The 18,495-nt window shown below is 41.0% G+C and overlaps 1 protein-coding gene across 1 annotated transcript in view; it reads left to right on the forward strand.

Moving 5' to 3' along the window:
- Positions 1 to 18,188, forward strand: part of LOC132780249 (B-cell receptor CD22-like) — a 32,045-nt gene extending 13,857 nt beyond the window's left edge. The window contains exons 8-14 of the mRNA XM_060783850.2: positions 3,754 to 4,017; positions 4,383 to 4,646; positions 6,096 to 6,195; positions 7,522 to 7,585; positions 8,687 to 8,847; positions 10,257 to 10,341; positions 16,497 to 18,188. Of these exons, the coding sequence (XP_060639833.2) occupies positions 3,754 to 4,017; positions 4,383 to 4,646; positions 6,096 to 6,195; positions 7,522 to 7,585; positions 8,687 to 8,847; positions 10,257 to 10,341; positions 16,497 to 16,658 (1,100 nt within the window). The 3' untranslated portion in view covers positions 16,659 to 18,188. The remainder of the gene's footprint in view (positions 1 to 3,753; positions 4,018 to 4,382; positions 4,647 to 6,095; positions 6,196 to 7,521; positions 7,586 to 8,686; positions 8,848 to 10,256; positions 10,342 to 16,496) is intronic.
- Positions 18,189 to 18,495: the final 307 nt, after the last annotated feature.

The raw sequence follows: 18,495 nt of genomic DNA on the forward strand, positions 1-18,495 counted from the left end.
AACAAGTTTATAGGGAATTGGGGAGATCATGGGAGGACAGTTGTATCCATGCAGTATTCAATGCACGGGGCTATATAGCTTCACTGTCCTTTAACATAACAATTTTGGAGTAATAGAATAAATACAGCTGGCATAGTTAACTCGGATAGTCAAGTTTGGAAAAATGGAGCCTTTTTATTATCAGACTATTTGTACAGAAATGAAACACTATAACTGGCATTCTGTTAGTGATAGATGCATTTAACATGCATATTTCCTTTTTTTGGAAGCTGTAGAGGCTAATGTCCACTTTCTCCTTCTGCAAGACCTAAACACCACTTCCAGTCTCAGACACCCATGCATATATGCATTCCTTGCCTCATGAAGTAGGTTTGGAGGAGCATCTCCTTTTAAACAGAGGCTGGATGGCCATCTGTCAGGGGTGATTTGAATGCAATATTCCTGCTTCTTGGCAGGGGGTTGGACTGGATGGCCCATGAGGTCTCTTCCAACTCTTTGATTCTATGATTCTACGATCTGGTTAATTATGTCTCCATATTCCGCCATCACCAATACATTTTCATTTACATAGTTGGTGGCTATATCTCATTAGGCCAGTGGTTCATAACCTTTGGTAATCCAGGTGTTTTGGACTTCAGTTCCCACAATTCTTGACAGCTGGAAACCTGGCTGGGATTTCTGGAAGTCCAAAACAACTGGAGGACCAAAGGATGGGAACCACTGCCTTAAGCAGATGCAAAATAATTGCAGTAGCACTGGCACTTGGTAGATCTTCTCAGTCAGCACTAATGTAATTATTTCACATTTGGCTATAAGAACATAAGTACATCTCCAATGTTGCCCATTCTGCACGAGGCATGGAATGGTTCTGGGCATTGGGCAGTGCTTCGAAATTCATATGGTAAGTTTGGTAGGTGTGTTATATGGACTTTATTGCATGAAAGAAGCAAATAGGTACAGAAGCCATGTTCATCCTGTTGCTGATCTGTGATTAACTCATCCTCCACTATTGACAAGCAAAACCAATCAATAGTTGCCTATTTCCCTTTGTTCCCATCATCTATTTGGGATGAGACTATTTCACTGCTGTGCTGAAATGCTGGCACTGAAGTGACATCAAAGGATGGGATCCTTCTCCATTCCCTCACTGCTCTTCATTATTCCTGAGGCATTTTTTTATTTTTAGTATTACAGTCCACAAATTAGGAATAAAGATAGGTTCTTTAGGTTCGTTCTTAAGCTGAATTTTGTAAAGTTGGGACAGGCATATTTTTTAAGTGTATCTCAAACCAAATGTGTATTTTTTTTAGTTTTGGATAGCATAGGGATTAACAACCTTGTGATGTTGTTTTGCTGCCTGTGCCCCTGTTTAGAAGATTTCATTTTCTGTCCCAGTGATAATTGGATTTTGAAAAATTTGGCTTGTGGTGAAAACAAGGATTGGTGAGAAAGTTTCAGTTGAGGCACCTTTCCCCCCATAATTATTCCAGGAGTAAATTACCCTTCTGAGGGGTAGATTTCTCTCACATCTTATTGTTTCACCCCCATTCTTAGCTATGAATCATTTGTAAATCAGATGTTTGTAACTCGGGATTGACTGGGTCCAATTTGGACCAATTTGCTGTTCACACAGGTCACTGTTGCCACTGTTGCTTTCACTACACTCAACTCTGGGACTACCTGTATTTCATTTAATCATTTAATCAACTACCAAGCTTGCAAACTTTGCGGTTTGTTTGTTTGTTTGTTAAAAATGCAGTACAACTGTTTGGTCTGCTCCTGACATGATAATTTTTTTGTTATTGATCATACCTGCAATAATAATAATAATAATAATAATAATAATAATTATTATTATTATTACCTTTATTTATACTATGCCTTTCTCCCCATGGGGTCTTAAAGCAGCTAAAATTCCCACACTTTAGTTAAAAAACAATTAAATAGTATAGCATGATAAAAACAGATTAAAATAAAATAAATGAAATACACTTAAAATAGCCTATAAAACTCATAGTCCCACCCCCCAATCTCACCCACAACCTCCCCAGAATCTTGCCCCTTATCTTTCCCCTGTTGACAGAAGAAGGTCTTGACCTGCTTGTGGAAGGCTAGCAGGGATGAGGCCATCCTGGTCTCTCCTGGGAGCAGTCACCGAAAAGATCCTCTTGTGTATTCCCACCAAATATGCTTGAATGGGTCCTGGGACAGAGCGAAGCCCTTCCTCAGTACATAATAGATGTCTACCATATTCATAGAAAGTGTTATAGCCCTTCAGATAACCTGGACTGGAGCTATATAGGACTTTGTATGTCAAAACTGGCACTTTGAATTGTGCCCGGAAACGTGTTGGCAACTAGTAGAGCTGTTGTATACACCCTATAGCCATCCCCATTTAGCAGTCTGGTTGCTGCTCTTTGGACCAACTGAAGTTCCTGAGCACTTTTTAAAAGCATGTAAAGTGCATTACAGTAGTCCAGTTGTGATATTACCAATTGCAGCAGAAGTACGATAGGGCAGGTTTATGAGCTATGTGGAAGCATGAGTAATGCAACTGTAAATTGGCAAATTGGTGCAGTTATGTGACCAAAGAGACATGGGATATCGAGAGTGTTCATGCCAGTGTGCAGCTGCATGAACACAGGTGATTGCATTATTTATTTATTTATTTACTTCACTTGTATACCACTCTTCTCAGCCAACGGCGACTCAGAGCAGTTAACAACCAGTATCAACAATACAGTATAAAATCATTAGTCATTTAAAACAGTAATATCAATTAATTAACATCAGGACATCAATACAACAATACAGGAAAACAACAATCCATCACGTCTCATCAATAGAGTCAACATCCGATCTCGTTGTCCATTAATCCATATTCCAGTAATCAATCAGTTGCATTGCTTAGTTGAAAGCCTGTTCAAAGAGCCAAGTCTTCACTCTCTTCCTGAATGCCAATAAGGAGGGGACCAATCTAATGTCTGTAGGAAGGGTGTTCCACAGCCGGGGGGCCACTACTGAGAAGGCCCTGTCTCTCGTCCCCGCCGTGCTTGTGAAGCCGGCGGGTCCGAGAGCAGGGCCTCCCCAGATGATCTTAATGTCCTAACTGGTTCATAGGAGGAGATGCGTTCAGACAGATAGGTCGGGGCAGAACCGTTTAGGGCTTTAAAGGCTAAAGCCAGCACTTTGAATTGTGCCCGGTAACAAATTGGCAGCCAGTGGAATTGTATGCTCCCTGAGTGCCGCTCCTGTTAACAACCTGGCTGCCGATCGTTGGACCAATTGAAGCTTCCGAGCAGTCTTCAGAGGCAACCCCACGTAGAGAGCGTTGCAGTAGTCTATACGGGATGTAACCAGAGCGTGGACTACCGTGGCCAAGTCAGACTTTCCAAGGTACGGGCGCAGCTGGCGCACAAGTTTGCGTGACTTCTGTGGAACAGTGGCTTTGCGAGATAAAGTCTTATGGCTCTGTCTAGTGTAGGTCTGTATGCAGAACTGCTGTACTATGTTGAGCCATGCGAAAATGTAGCTAATGGTCTCCAAGTGCTTTAATAATGTTGTGGATCACAAAGGTTTTCAACACTGTCTAGCAAAACTGTGGACATTTTTTTTTAAAAAAAAAAGTCTTATGTGAAACATTGATCCATGGTTTTACCACAGTGGAATCATATTGTTTTGGGAAGGAAGATTCAAGACTCAGGACAAGTGAGTGTCTCTATGTGATTTTTTGTTGTTGATTTGTTCCCACAGTTGCTCCCAAGGACGTAAGAGCTGTACGGCAGCCATCAGGACTGATTGATGAAGGCTCCACTGTGAATCTGAGTTGTGAAGTGGGAAGAGCAAATCCCCAGGAGCTCACATATATATGGTACAAAGATACAGATGAGGTAGTGTCTGAAATGCGCATACTGACCATCCAGCAAGTGACTTCAAGAGCTTCTGGCAATTACCACTGCAAAGCCAAGAACAGTGTGGACGTAGTATCCTCCTCAGCTGTTTTGCTGGATGTCCGTTGTGAGTAAGAAAACGAGAGAATTCTGTAGATGTGTGTGCATGTGCGTGTACATTTAAGGACTTCATCTGATGGAGCTGGGGGAAAAAGGGGGACTGTGGGGAAAATCATCTTCTTTGTGTGGGGACTCATCTTCTTTGCATGGTGTTCCATTTACCTTTATTTAAATCCTATTATTAATCCCAATTATAATAGGGCCATTCAATCAGCCAGTTAGTCAATCAAACCTATGTGAACTGATCATTCAAGAACCTCTGGTGCAGGTCTCCTCTAGTTGAAACTAACCAATTCATCTCACTCTGTAGTCTTGTGGAGAACATAAAAGACAATTGCTTAGTTGAATAGCTCTTTATTTTCTTTCTGGCAGATGGGCCCCGTGACGTCCACGTATCCCTGAATCTCCAGGAAGCCATCATCGAGGGAAAAGATGTTTTCCTGCAGTGTAAAAACACTGCCAATCCTTCAGCAAATATTTATAAGTGGTACTGGAATGGAGAAGAGATGGCTCAGAAGAATACTCCAGTCCTTGAACTCCGGAAAGTCCAAGTTGGGCAGTCAGGAGATTATTCTTGCCAAGTGTCAAATCAAGTTGCGGAGGGGCAGTCACAGCCTTTGGTCCTTATTGTATCCTGTGAGTAATTCATAGCAACAGAAGGTTAACATTCTTTGTTTAGGACCTGTAATGTTTGAGATTATAATGAATTTAAGCTGTTATGCCTTATTGATATAGCTATATTGTAAAGCCATATCGATCCAATTCATTGAAAGTGATAGATATTATGTATGCACTTGTAGCTTCAGAGCAAATGGGAATGCGAATAGAGTTAGGTATGAACTGTTAACTTGAGATGATATAGCTTATCTTTCAAAAAAAGGTGTTGAGTTTTATCTGGGGAGAAAAAAAATATCCTGGGACTCAAGGCTGTTCCTTGACTAAAAATTTTGTAATCTTGGAGTAGTCTACAGTCCTGAAAATTATAGCCTATGGTAATCTGTACGGTACTTTTGAACAAAGTTCTTCTATCTTCAAGATGGACTTATTTTGGAATTAGTCAAGGTCTGTGGCTGGCACAGGGCCAGAACTATTTCAGCACAAAGATATCGTATGTGAACTTCATACAGAATAAATCCTGAACTGTGATGATTTTTGGCAGTTCAGAATTCTCCTTCACACCCAGTGACACAGGCCCTATACTTTGAAGTGGGCAAGAGTTTGCTCCATGATGTTTACATGACACACAGGATTATTCATCCCTCAATGTGGGGCACCTGCAGAATTTGGAGACGTGTTGTGGATTGCCTTCCCCCCTCCCCCCCCCAAGCTGTGTGAGAATGCCTAATTAAGTTTTACCCTATATTAGGTAAAGTTGGGAAATGCTCCCAAACTTTTGCAAATCTCCAAGGCAACCCCTTTCTTTGGGGAGCTGTTAACAATTGGACTGGGTCCAATTTTGAACTGATTTTATTGTATGTATGGACCAATGCTGCCACCCTGTGCTCCACAGCGTGAAGAAAATGGGGTGGTACTTACATGTGTCTTTTTTGTTTGTTGCTGTAGCAGTGGCCACGCAATTCCAAAGAGCTTAAGGCCACGGGTGGGTGTTTTCGCTAATGTCATTAAAGGAACCCAGGTAACTTCGAGGGAGAGGGGGATTTTGACACCTACCTTCCCCACAAGTTGTGAACACGCCTTTAATGGCAACCAAAAAATGACATAGACAAGAATGGCCATCCCATCACCATCGTGGGATAGTGGCACACAGTGTAGCTTCCCTCAGGACTGAGCTGGAGGACTGCCACTTCACACTGGCCCTGCATAAAGTATCCCAAATTGATGTGCCCTTTGAAAGAAATCTGTAAGGTAGAGAGGAAAAAAAGTAATAACTTTAAGTCTAATTGTATTTTAAAAGTAACTTTCCAAGGTCTTGGGGAGACCCCTATTGGTGAAAGTGCAATGAGGAACCAGGTGCATAGAACCAGCACAAACTTGTACAGAGTTTCTTGGGAGCAGGAATAAAGCTTTTCACGGTTATATCCAGGACTCACAAACTGTGCCCACTTTTGCTTTTGTATCATACAGATAGCAGAGCTACAGTGCTGAAACGTTCCTTGATTGGTTTGGGCACAGTTCTTGCCGTGATTGCATTGCTGGGATTGCTGGCCTACGTCCTGTGGAGAAGGTAAGTGATGGTTTGGAAGATGTGCTAAGTGAGAGTGTTGGGAGGACTAAAGATAGAGCTGTCTATAGCTGTACTTAATTTAAACTAAATAAAATACAGGGTGAGGCAGCATAACTTCCTTTTTACAAAACTTAATAAAACCCATTTTATGAATCAGATTTTTTTTATTTCTTTAATAATGTAGGCGCATACCTAAAGTTTTGTTTTACGTAGTTTTGAAGATCAAATTAGGTAGGTGACGTCCCCCATTCTCCATACACTGAGTAAACGATTTCTGGCATTTGTCATGACTCTTGCCAGCATAGCAGGTGTTGTTGGCAATTTCTTCCTGGATGTTGGTCTTCAAATCTTGTAGGGTCCTTGGACAGTTCACATAAACACAGGATTTCAAGAAAACCCCATAGAAAAAGATCACAAGGGGACAAATCTGGAGAGCGGGCTGGCCACACCAAATCTGCTCAAAAAGTGGGCCTCAACGGCAAAATTACGCTCCTCACTGTTCCAAAGCATGATGGTGACTGAACTTTATACTCCCGCCTCTCAAACGAGACCACTAGCTCTCCGCTACGTCTTCAACCGACTGAATGACGTGCATTTTAAAAAAGGAAGTTATGCTGCCTCACCCTGTATAATGCTATAATGGGGAATTATATAGGTAAAGGTAAAGGATTTCCCCTGACATTAAGTTCAGTGATGTCCAACTCTGGGAGGTGGTGCTCATCTCAATTTCTAAGCTAAAGAGGCGGCGTTTTCCATATACATTTCCAAGGTCATGTGTCTGGCATGACTGCATGGAGCACTGTTACCTTTCCGCCAGATCAGTACCTATTGATCTACTCACATTTGCATGTTTTCGGATTGCTAGGTTGGCAGAAGCTGGGGCTAACAGAAGGAGCTCACCCTGCTCCCCAGATTTGAACCGGGAATTATATAGCATGGAATATATTCTATGGAGACCACTCCTCCTGTCTTCCTCAATGCTAGTCATGGACAAGTCATCCCATTTCCAATGCTGAAAATTTTCTCTATAGTAGAAAAGAGCTTATTGTGCCCCAGGGTTTGCTTGTGGCCTTGGTAGAGCATTTGCTTTACAAAATTCCTTTTCCTGAGGGAAACTAAAATAGACAAACTAATGGTTGGTATGAAGCAATACAGCAGCCTGTCTCTTTAAAACCTTGCTTGACTTTGTGACTAAGGTGACTCTCCTAATGAATGCTTGCACTCTAAAATGCAGCAGTTACACAATGGGGCATCAAAAATGAACTTTAGTGAATTTCTTCACAAACTAACCAGCAGGAATATAATGTCTTTTTTTTTTCATTGCAGGAAGAAAAATATTGATTCAGACACTGATGGAACACAGAGATCTGGCTCATTTTTTGTAAAGAAGGTTAAGTACTTTATTGGTTCAACTAACTTCAGGACAATATTGGGAGAGGAAGGTTGTGAGCTGAGCTGATTGCAAACAGAGTTTTGTTTTTTGTTTTTTTTTTGGTCAGGAGTGACTTGAGAAACTGCAAGTTGCTTCTGATGTGAGAGAATTGGTTGTCTGCAAGGACATTGCTCAGGGGACGCCCGGATGTTTAGATGTTTTACCATCCTTGTGGGAGACTTCTCTCATATCCCTGCATGGGGAGCTGGAGCTGACAGAGGGAGCTCATCCGAGCTCTCCTCGGATTTGAACCACTGACCTATCAGTCAGCAGTCCTGCCAGCACAAGGGTTTAACCCATTGCACCACCGGGGGCTCCGCAAACAGAAGTGGGACTCAGTCCACTTGAAGCTCTTGGACTGTAACTCCCAGCGGGATTAACCAGTCTCGCCTATGGGGATGAATACTGGGAGCTGCAGTCCAACAGTATCTGGGGGTCTGCTGCAATCTCACACCAGACCTAACAGTGCACATGTATGCTTGTCTGCCCAGAAAAAAGGCACACACCAATTTTATCTCTGACATTGCTGCACTCATGGAAGCTTTTTCATGAGAATTAACCAAAAAAGTCCCACAATTTGCCAAGGATGGAGCAAGAATGGTCTTGTAATGCCAAGAGTGGAAGACCTCCCTTCCTGTTAAGCCAAGCTCATATTTTATTAGATAGAATTACTCCATGCTTTCCAGTGTAAAACTCATAATATGGTGTACAAAATAGATGCACCAACTATACAAGGAGACGAGTATAAAAACTCAAACCAAACGACCACGAGCTAAATCATACTTTGAATCAAGGGCTTGTTGCATTGTTTTCCTTGCTAGGAAGTTGTTGACATCATACGCTAGAAAGGATGTAGACTATTAAAATGTGAATGTGGTGATATATGATATCTTAATATAACAACAACTCTGTAAGCTACCTATTTTCTTTAATTTGTACCTTGCCCTTCCTCATAAGAGTTCAGATTGGTTAATGATAAATATGTGAACTTTGTGTACATAAAATTAAACCTACCTCCCTCCCTCCTGGCAGAAGAGTAAATGCCATTTTGTTTCCTAGGCCAAGGGGCAAAAACTGTGCAATAATAAGAACAACAGAGAGAATGAAGTGAGAGCAGATGGCTCTGTTGGATTCCTGAACCAGGGTTCGGAAGGTTCCGTTACGTATGCAACTGTCCAGTTCCGTTCCAACTTGACTGATGATCGCGTGGTTTATGCCAGGTACAATTATGCTTGGCAAGGTAGAAGGCCATAGGAAAAGAATAAGTCCCAGTTGGATAGACTCAATCAAGGAAGCCACGGTCCCAAGTCTACAAGACCTAAGCAAATATGTTGATGACAGGGGACTTTATGGCATAATGCTGACCTCCTGCTCCATTACTGTGATCAGGGACAGTGGCAAATTAGTAGCACAATGGCCCTCAATTATTGCACCTCAGCAGGAGTTCACCTTGCTCACAGCACTCATCAGGAAGCCACATGTGATAATAAATAGTTTATTGCTGAAGATACATATAAAAAGGGTGAAACACCAAAAGCAAACGGAAGGGTAAAGATCCAAGAGTTAATAAAGAATCAAGTCTCAAAGGCAATAATCCAAACAGCTCAAAGGTGTTTCAGAGAAGAGGAATCCCCAGAATCCAACATGAGGGTAAATCAAGGATGCAAGGATTAAAACATGAACATGAATCCCCCCCCAAAAAAAATCAATAATAATAATAAAAAAAACAAGGAACAAAACATGACCATGAATCGAAAGGTATATCCATAGAACAAGGAGCTAAACATGAACATGAACTAAAACCTGAGGGAGTTACGAGATAGCAGTCTTTCACTTAGAATCATAGAATCAAAGAGTTGGAAGAGACCTCGTGGGCCATCCAGTCCAACCCCCTGCCAAGAAGCAGGAAAATCGCATTCAAAGCACCCCCGACTGATGGCCATCCAGCCTCTGTTTAAAAGCCTCCAAAGAAGGAGCCGCCACCACTACTTGAGTAGTGACATTACTTGATCTAAAATCCCAACAGAACTCTCCCTAATTTAAGGACTGCAAAACATGCACACATTTCTTTGACCTTGAGGGGCCCACTTCAGCCTCTCTTTCTCTCGGATTCTTTCTAACTTCCTGTACTGGAATCTCTTCCCCCTCAGAAGCAGCCTGGTATCCCTGTCTATCTCTGCTCCCTCGGATGAGCTCATGCTATCCTCCTCTCCATGCCTGCTGGATTCCAAAACAGTTCCACCTTCACACTCTGCCTCAGAAACAGCATCTTCCTCTAAAACCACCTCTGTTTCCTCATCTACCCCTCATCTTCATCTGGCTGAACCACAACATCAATATTGTAAATTTCCAAACACTGCATAATTGCAAGGCTTCAGTAATCTAAAATATTCTATGACAACACTTCTCGTTGAGTGGTATACTTCTGCCTTCCCATACTTCTGCTGCTCTTGATTTTTTTTAATTAAGAAAATCAAATAGTTTCCATTACAGTCCCAATGGAGCAACCTACATAAAGTAAAATGTTGACATAGACAAATGATCTATTTTACCCCCTGAGGTCATTGACAAATAATTCTACACACTTCTTCTAATATCTTTCTAATCATAATTTTTTGATTCCTTGTAGTATCAATCAACCAAAAACGGCTGTTGAACCCTCAGATGCAAGTGACATCTACAGCATGGTAAAGAAACCTGGACACTCCACAAAGGTACGTATTTGGTTTACTAAATATTGTGGGTAGCATCACAATTCCTGTGACCCCCTGCTTCCTGTGTTCTGCAAAGAGCTGAAATGGATGGGTGGTTCATGACGAAGAGAGGTCCAAAGTCCACCCTGATGGACATTTTGATATTATACTGTGATTTTAGTCACATTGACAACACCAGTTATACATGAATTGGGCAACCTTCTCCAACCCATCACCCTTCAGGCATTCAATTCTCATCATCCCTGGTCAACTCACAGGCTGGTGGTGATTAAGAGAGTAGTAATTCTGCCTTTCTGGTATTGGGCTGGAGAAGACTGACTTACACTTTGATGAGATGCAGTGTTAGATCTGCATATCTCTACCTTGCAGAGAGCACTGAACATTGCACCAACTCTCTATTTAGCAGTGAAAGTTTAACCACTATTGTCTTATTTTTAATATTGAGGTTTGCAGTGGACAATCCACAATATTTGTCTCTATTGCCTCAAATTTGATCTGACAGTGGCATCCTTTCTCCATTTTTTGAAAGTGTGATATTGATTGGTGGTGGCACAAAAATAGTGTGGAAATCCTTAATGCATATAGTAGAACTTCATTGAATTGTGAAAATCCTACTTCCAAGCTTTGTGAATGTACCTTCTTTCTCAGATGTTGCAGAAAGAAGTCAGGGAGACATTGTAAAAGAATGTATTTAGTACCTCCTTCTAAAATGTCTCCCTGCCTCTAGAAAGCAGCTTTCTCTAGAACATGCTGCTGTTACTACCCTACATTTTTTGCTGGAGTTCAGTGAAGGCAATGACATTATTCTTCTCCCTGATACTATTGAAGTGCTGTTCAAATTCTCCGCCAGCCAGTACGTTGTAACAGCACATCAGTAATGAAAGCTGCTATTTTGAGGGGAATGGGAGAGAATGGGGAATTGCATGGATATTTTTTGCCCACATGATGTATAATCCTGCTCATGATGATATAATAACAACATTTTATTTATATTCCACTCTGTCTCCCCGAGGGGATTCAGGGTGGATTACAACATACACAGATAGGCAAACATTCAATGCCTTTAATACAATGAAATAACAATGATGGATCAATACATACAACAAGGTAAAGGCTTCCCCTTTCATCTACATCTTCTGGAGATGGTGCTCACACTGGCAATGGAGAGGTGCTCTTTTTCCATTTCCAAACTGAGGAGCCTGTTGTGTTGCCAGCATGGTTGCGTGAGCACCTTTATTACTTTCCCACCTAAGCGGTATCTATTGATCTACTCACATTTGCATGTTTTTGAACGGTTAGGTTGGCAGGAGCTAGGGCTAACAGCGGGAGCTCATCCCGACCCATTGCTTTGAACTGCCAAACTTCAGGTCAGCAGATTCAGCAGTACAAGAGTTTAACCCACTGCGCAAACTATGAAATATGCTTCCAATCTCAGGATTATGGGGTGATGTTGAAAAATAGCTATTTTATAGTCAGAAATATTTTCTGTTCAGTCCCTGAATTAGATCATACCAGCCCCTTTTTGCAACCCATTGGGTTCCATAGTTGGTCCTAGCTGTTCTGCTGTGCAGATGCTGTTTCTCCTCTGCTCTTTCTGCCTGCATACTTTTGATAGATTATTAATAATAATAATAATAATAACTTTATTTTTATGCCTCACCTCCATCTCCCCGAAGGGACTTGGGGCGGCTTACATGGGGACGAGCCTGGACAAACATAGATTAAAAACACAATGCAATGCAATAAAATAAACACATCATAATAACACAGATTAATGATATATTGGATTGTTGTAAGAGTTAGTGCAAGGATTAATTCCTGAAGCTTTTATAAGCTTACTTGTTTTAAGAATCCCTGCTAACCTTTCTGCACTTTGGGTCAATTTCTGAGAAGCAGAATAACTATATCTTAATCTCATTCACAAGATTAAGGTTTCTTCATTTTTTAACTAGCTTGAAGGATTTCTTAAAATGCCATTATTGTTGTCTACTGAGATGGCAGGATGACAACTACTATACAAAAGATGTGCCTCCTTCATGTCAGCATTTCCACCCATACTGCAAGATAATGCAGGTCTAGGAAAATAAAATGTCAGAAATCAGGAATAGGCACAGAAATAATATGTGGCATCAGAAAAATGAAGTCTAGTACAAACTATGAATGAAACAATGAAAATGGACCCAATTTCTATTTATTTGTTACTCCTTGCATTCATAGTATTCAGTATTTAATTTTGTCTGCAAAACTCAAAAATGATGATAATACATAAAATGCTGCACTGATTCAGTTTCCTCTTTTTGATGTACTTTGTGAGTGTAAATTACAAGAAACTGGCATCCTTAAAATAAAATCATTTGTCTAAAAAGGATGAACATGCGTTTCCTTTTCACGGCCCAGATAGAATCTGCAGAGCGGAACAGGGTCCCAGTGGCCCCAGCCATTCGCATCTTTGCCTGTTACATTTGTGATCTTTCAATTTTGAATGGCAGTCGTGCTTTTATTAGTTGTGTGAGAAAAAGTAATTCAATTGATAAAGATTTTCTCACCATACAGAGATGGAGGAAGGCTTTATAATTCCTCTTGATGATGTCATGTTATGTGCCTTCAAGGCAACGTGGATTTATGGCCATCTTATCGTAGGGTCTTCTTTGGGTTGTGGTTAGCACTTTGTAACCATCAGCTACAGAAAATCTTGCCGACCAGAAGGTTGGCAGTTCAAGCTTCGGGTGGGGTGAGCTCCTGCTATCAGGCCAGCTTCTGCTTAAAAAAACAATGTGAGTAGATAAATAGGTACTGCTGTTAGCAGGGAGGTAAAAGGCGCTCCTGAAGGCATGCTGGCAATTTGTTCAGGAAGGAGGCATCCATGGACAGCAAGCTCCTCGGCGTGGAGAAATGGAGTAGCAGCACATCCCCATGGCCAAGTCGAGCACAGGCTTCAGATGCTGGAAATGAAAAAGAGGGGAAGCCTTGCCTCTGTCTATGTATTGTCTGTCTTTGTTTATTATTATTATTATTATTATTATTATTATTATTATTATTATTATTTACTGACACAAAACGCAGTATGTCGCAGCAAACAAGATCTATATGCTGGATTTCGTATCACAAAATCACAAGTTGAACACTTCTCAAGCGTCTAGGATTGTGTGATGTATTTTTGAATGATGTGTGCAGATCCAAGTAAGGTGGCCTTTTGCAGTTGAAAGATTGTGATTCTGTCAATGTTTATTGTTTCCAAATGCCGGCTGAGGTCTTTTGGAACAGCACCCAGTGTGCCGATTACCACTGTGACCACCTGTCCTGGTTTATGCCAGAGCATTTGCAGTTCGAGATTTTCCTGTTGTTTTTCCTCAATGCAACTTTCACCTGGTATGGCGACATCAATAATCCAAACTTTTTTCTTTTCCACAATTGTGATGTCTGGTGTATTGTGTTCCAAAACTTTTGTCAGTCTGGATTCAAAAGTCCCACAGTATTTTTGTGTGTTCATTTTCCACTACCGTTGTGGGTTTATGATCCCAACAATTCTTTACTGCTGGTAAGTGGTACTTGTGACATAAGTTCCAGTGAATCATTTGGGTCAAAGAGATGTGCTTTTGTTTGTAGTCCATCTGTGCAATTTTCTTGCAGCAGCTGAGGAGATGATCAATGGTTTCATCAGCTTCCTTGCACAGTCTGCATTTTGGGTCATCAGCTGATTTCTCAATTCTGGCCTTAATTGCATTTGATGGCTTGCTCCTGGGCTGCAAGAATCAGGCCTTCTGTCTCCTTCTTCAGGGTTCCATTCATGAGCCATAACCAGGTCTTCTCTTTATCAACTTTTCCTTCAATTTTGTCAAGGAACTGCCCATGCAATGCTTTGTTGCGCCAGCTGTCAGCTCTGGTTTGTAGTGCAGTTTTCTTGTACTGTTTCTTTGTCTGCTGTGCTTTGAGAAGTTTTCGATTATTGACTTCAGTTAAAGCAGGTTCTTGGCTTTAATATTATTATTATTATTATTATTATTATTATTGCCATTATTTTCCTCTGAGGTTGGAAGACTTCATCTAAGACCAGCCAGTAGTTTTCTTTGAACAGAAATTGGACCATTATCTTCCAAAATCCTAGTCCAATTCTCAAACCATTATCTGACATGGTCTCTCCTCTGTTAAGTGCCTATGTACAGTCAGTTCCATGGATTCTGCATCCATGGGTCCAAAAATCCATGGTTTGAAAATTTTCCAGAAAAAAATATTCCCAAAAGCAAACCCCAAACTTGCAATTTTATTATACCACTGTATATAATGAGACGTGAGCAGCCACAGATTTTGGTATCCGTGGGGTGTCCTGAAACCGAAGCCCCTGTGGATGCCATGGGCCCACGCTAATGAAAATTTTGGAGAACTCGAAAGATTTTGTCAAGATACAAAAGAACTGGAAATATGTGAATTTTAAGTAGTCCTCATACAGTTAAATGAAAAAATCTGTAAGTTTCCCAAAACACAAAATGCTGTCTCGTTGAAAAGTAAAAACTGATAGAAACATGAAAAATTATTTTTCTGCTTTTCTTAAACTAGAACATTGTTGGTCATCAGTTTTGCAAGGAAATACATTGTCTGCTAATGCTAATATTATCACAAGGAGATAAAAGAACCCCTCAGTCCAGAAATTGTACATTTTGTCAATATAGATTCTACCATAGTAATAGTATGTGAATAGCAGCTGACACAAATAACTGTTTCATATTACTTATACTACTAGTGAAACTAAATTTACCATGTAACATGAAGCTTTTCAAAATTCTATTGTATAGCATACACATGGATGTCAGACTGCAACTCCCACCAGTCCTAGCCAACACAGCCAATAGGACACCTGATGACAGTTATCTTTTGGGCTGCTACATGCTTTGTGTTTGTGATCTAGAAGCAGCCAATATTTGAGAAAATTTGCTATCTGACAAACAGCAGGGGTCAGTATATGACAAAATCATTTTCACTTGCAATAAAAACGTGTTACATTTTATATTTGATTCATTCATTGACCCATTCTGAGTAGTTAAATCTAAAAATCTGAAGTGAAGGCATATTTTTTTATCATGTCAGAAGTAACTTCTGGTGAGAGTGAATTGGCTGTCTCCAAGGACGTTGCCCGGGGACACCCGGATGTTTTACCATGCTGTGGGAGGCTTCATTCATGTCCCTGCATGATAAGCTAGAGCTGACAGGTGGGAGCTCACTCTCCTCCCCATATTCAAACCACTGACCTTTTGGTCAGCAGTCCTGCTGGCACAAAGGTTTAAACCCATTGCACCACTGCAAGGCACAAACAGAAGCAGTCTTCTGGAGCCAGGGTTCCCACAAAAAACATGTTGGTGCTTAGTGAAACACTATGGATGCATCTACACTGTGGAAGTAATACAGTTTGATACCACATTAACTGCCATGTCTCAATGCGGTGGAATCATGGGAGTTGTAGTTTTACAAGTTCTTTAGCTTTCAATTCCTAAAAGTGCTTTTCCCATGTATTATCGAAGGCTTTCATGGCCAGAATCACTGGATTGTTGTTAGTTTTCCGGGCTGTTTGGAAAGAATGCTTCTGGAACATGGCCATACAGCCTGGAAAACTCAAAAAAAATCTGGTGCTTTTTCTTCTCCAAACTACAAATTCCATAATTCCTTAACATGGATCCATGGCAGTCAAAGTGATATTAAACCGGATTAATTCTACAATGAAGTTGAGCCCTACGTCATGATAATTTGTGTCCCATTAACTTTATAGAGAATAGGACAGCAGGCATATGATGTTTTCAAACAGGATTGATAGGCGACTGTGAACTGGTGGTCCATCTTTGGTCTTCATTAGCAGCCCTTTGGCTTTTTTTAAAGATCCAGGATTCACTTTTAGACACAGTATCCATTAGAGGATTTGCATTTCAATAGTAATACCATCTATTTGTAAGGTAGTGATTGATGACAACTGATGGCTCCCATATTAATAGGATAGCAAATCCACTTCAGGTTTTAAAGAGGTATGCAATTTACTGAAGCTGTGTAGACATAAGCTGTGTAAAATATGTTTAAGGATTAAAAAAAAACTTTAATGGGGGATACTGTGAAACTGATTTAATTCATCATTCTTGCCACTAAACTATTGTTTTTCCTCTAAATGTATTTAGAGAGACACCAAGCATGACTATGAGAATGTGGACAAGATGGAAGAGGAACTACACTACTCTTCCTTGGTGAACCTGGCACCACGACCTGGTCCTACCTATGTAAACTCAGAGACAGAGTCTGAATCAGAGGACAGCATTCAGTACGCTTCACTGAAGCATTGAACTTCTTGACAGTCACTGGTCTCATATGTTCTTCTCACAAGAAGGATTATCAGTGGGTTAGAGTTCATATTTGCTGTTATGTGTCACTTCTGAGCTTGAGAGTGTTTGACTCATCCAAAGCCACTTATCTTGCATTGTGGTTTTTGCAACTCAGAAAATTTTGAGAGAGAGAAAGGAGAGATGATATGACTGTATCCAGAAACAATCAAGACTTGGCCTAAGATATCTGCTGTCCTATCATAGACAATAGAAGATGTGTGGTTCCTGGGAATGCTGAGCTCTGTGCAATTTGCTGAAGCACGTCATGATCCAATGGGAAAGATCCATCTTCCTTACTCAGTCCAATGGGAAGGATATGCTGTTGCCCTCATCCTTCTCAACAAGCTAATCTATACTGTAGGAACATTAGAAAGTAAAATGATATCCATTAGATGGCCACCTATACCAATCTGATTTATGTTGACCAGGAAGAAATCTTCAGGAAGAACTTCCTGACTGTGAGAGCTGTTCAGCAGTGGAACTCTCTGCCCCGGAGTGTTGTAGAGGCTCCTTCTTTGGAAGCTTTTAAACAAAGGCTGGATGGCCATCTGTCGGGGGTGCTTTGAATGCAATTTTCCTGCTTCTTGGCAGGTTGTTGGACTGGATGGCCCATGAGGTCTCTTCCACCTCTATGATTCTATGATTCTGTAAGTCACAGGTTGGGCATGGGATCTTCTTCCAGTCCTGTATATGCCTGAATTCTACTCAACTTACAAATACCTTCAGCTTAGCTCCTCCTAGGCTGTGCCCAACATCCTGGAGAAGCTAAGGGCCTGTCCAGACAGTATTTTTTATCCCAGGAGCTTCTGCAGCAAACAGGAGGGTGGCCAGATGCTGATCCCTGTAAACACCATAGCAATGGCTACCAAAGGCAAAAAGGTTCAGGAATATCCTGGTTTTGAGCCAAATATCTGCATATTCACATGTTTGTATGTCCTTGCAATCGGAAATCACTAGATTTTTTAAATTGAGGTTTGTTCCGAGGTTTTAGATGCTTGTTCCTGATTGGTTGGTTTCTAAAAAGAAGGTGACAGTTGAGTAGAACAGGAAAACTTTGTTTGTGTGTCAGAAACTTTATCAAACATGTGGAGGGCAGATTTTCTCTGGCAGGACAAAGTTGTGGCCCTTTAGTCAACACTGTATATCTTTTCACAAGAAGAACAATCAGGAATAGCCATGTACAACCCAGGAACAGCACCCTTTTGCTTGATGCCACAAGTACACAACCAAATCTGTCTGGAAAGATGGCCAGACAGCCAGGATCTAAAAAGTATCAATAATGACAAAGTTCTCTTTCTGGCTTGAATATATGTGTTCCTGTTTGAGTGATGACTTGGGCAGAAGTGGTCCTACCCCATAAACTTTGTGTGGCAAATACTTAATGAAATATCTGGAGGGCACAATTTTTCTGGCCAGGACAAAAAATGGAACTTTTGCAGTGATTCGCTGCAGTGATTCTCTGCATATCCGCATATCCACATTGAGGGATTTTTTTTTTAAAAAAAAACTGTTAAAGTTTCTGTTGGAAGTCCCACAGCAGCTGTCTTGGGAGTCTCTAAATCTCACAACAACGCTTCCAAGTCTGGACAATGGAGGCAGAAATCCCAGGACCAACAGGTCTTTATGTGGACCTCTTCTTAAGTCCTGGGACTTTTTGCCTCTGTTTAAAACCTGTGATTTTGTACTGTCTGGAAGCACTGCTAAAACCCGGCAACAAACCCGGGTTTGTTTCCAGGTTTTAGATGTTTGTTTCTGATTGGTCAGTTCCTAAAAAGAAGATGACAGTTGAGTAGAACAC

Source organism: Anolis sagrei, chromosome X (assembly GCF_037176765.1).
Source record: "Anolis sagrei isolate rAnoSag1 chromosome X, rAnoSag1.mat, whole genome shotgun sequence".
NCBI lineage: Eukaryota > Metazoa > Chordata > Lepidosauria > Squamata > Dactyloidae > Anolis > Anolis sagrei.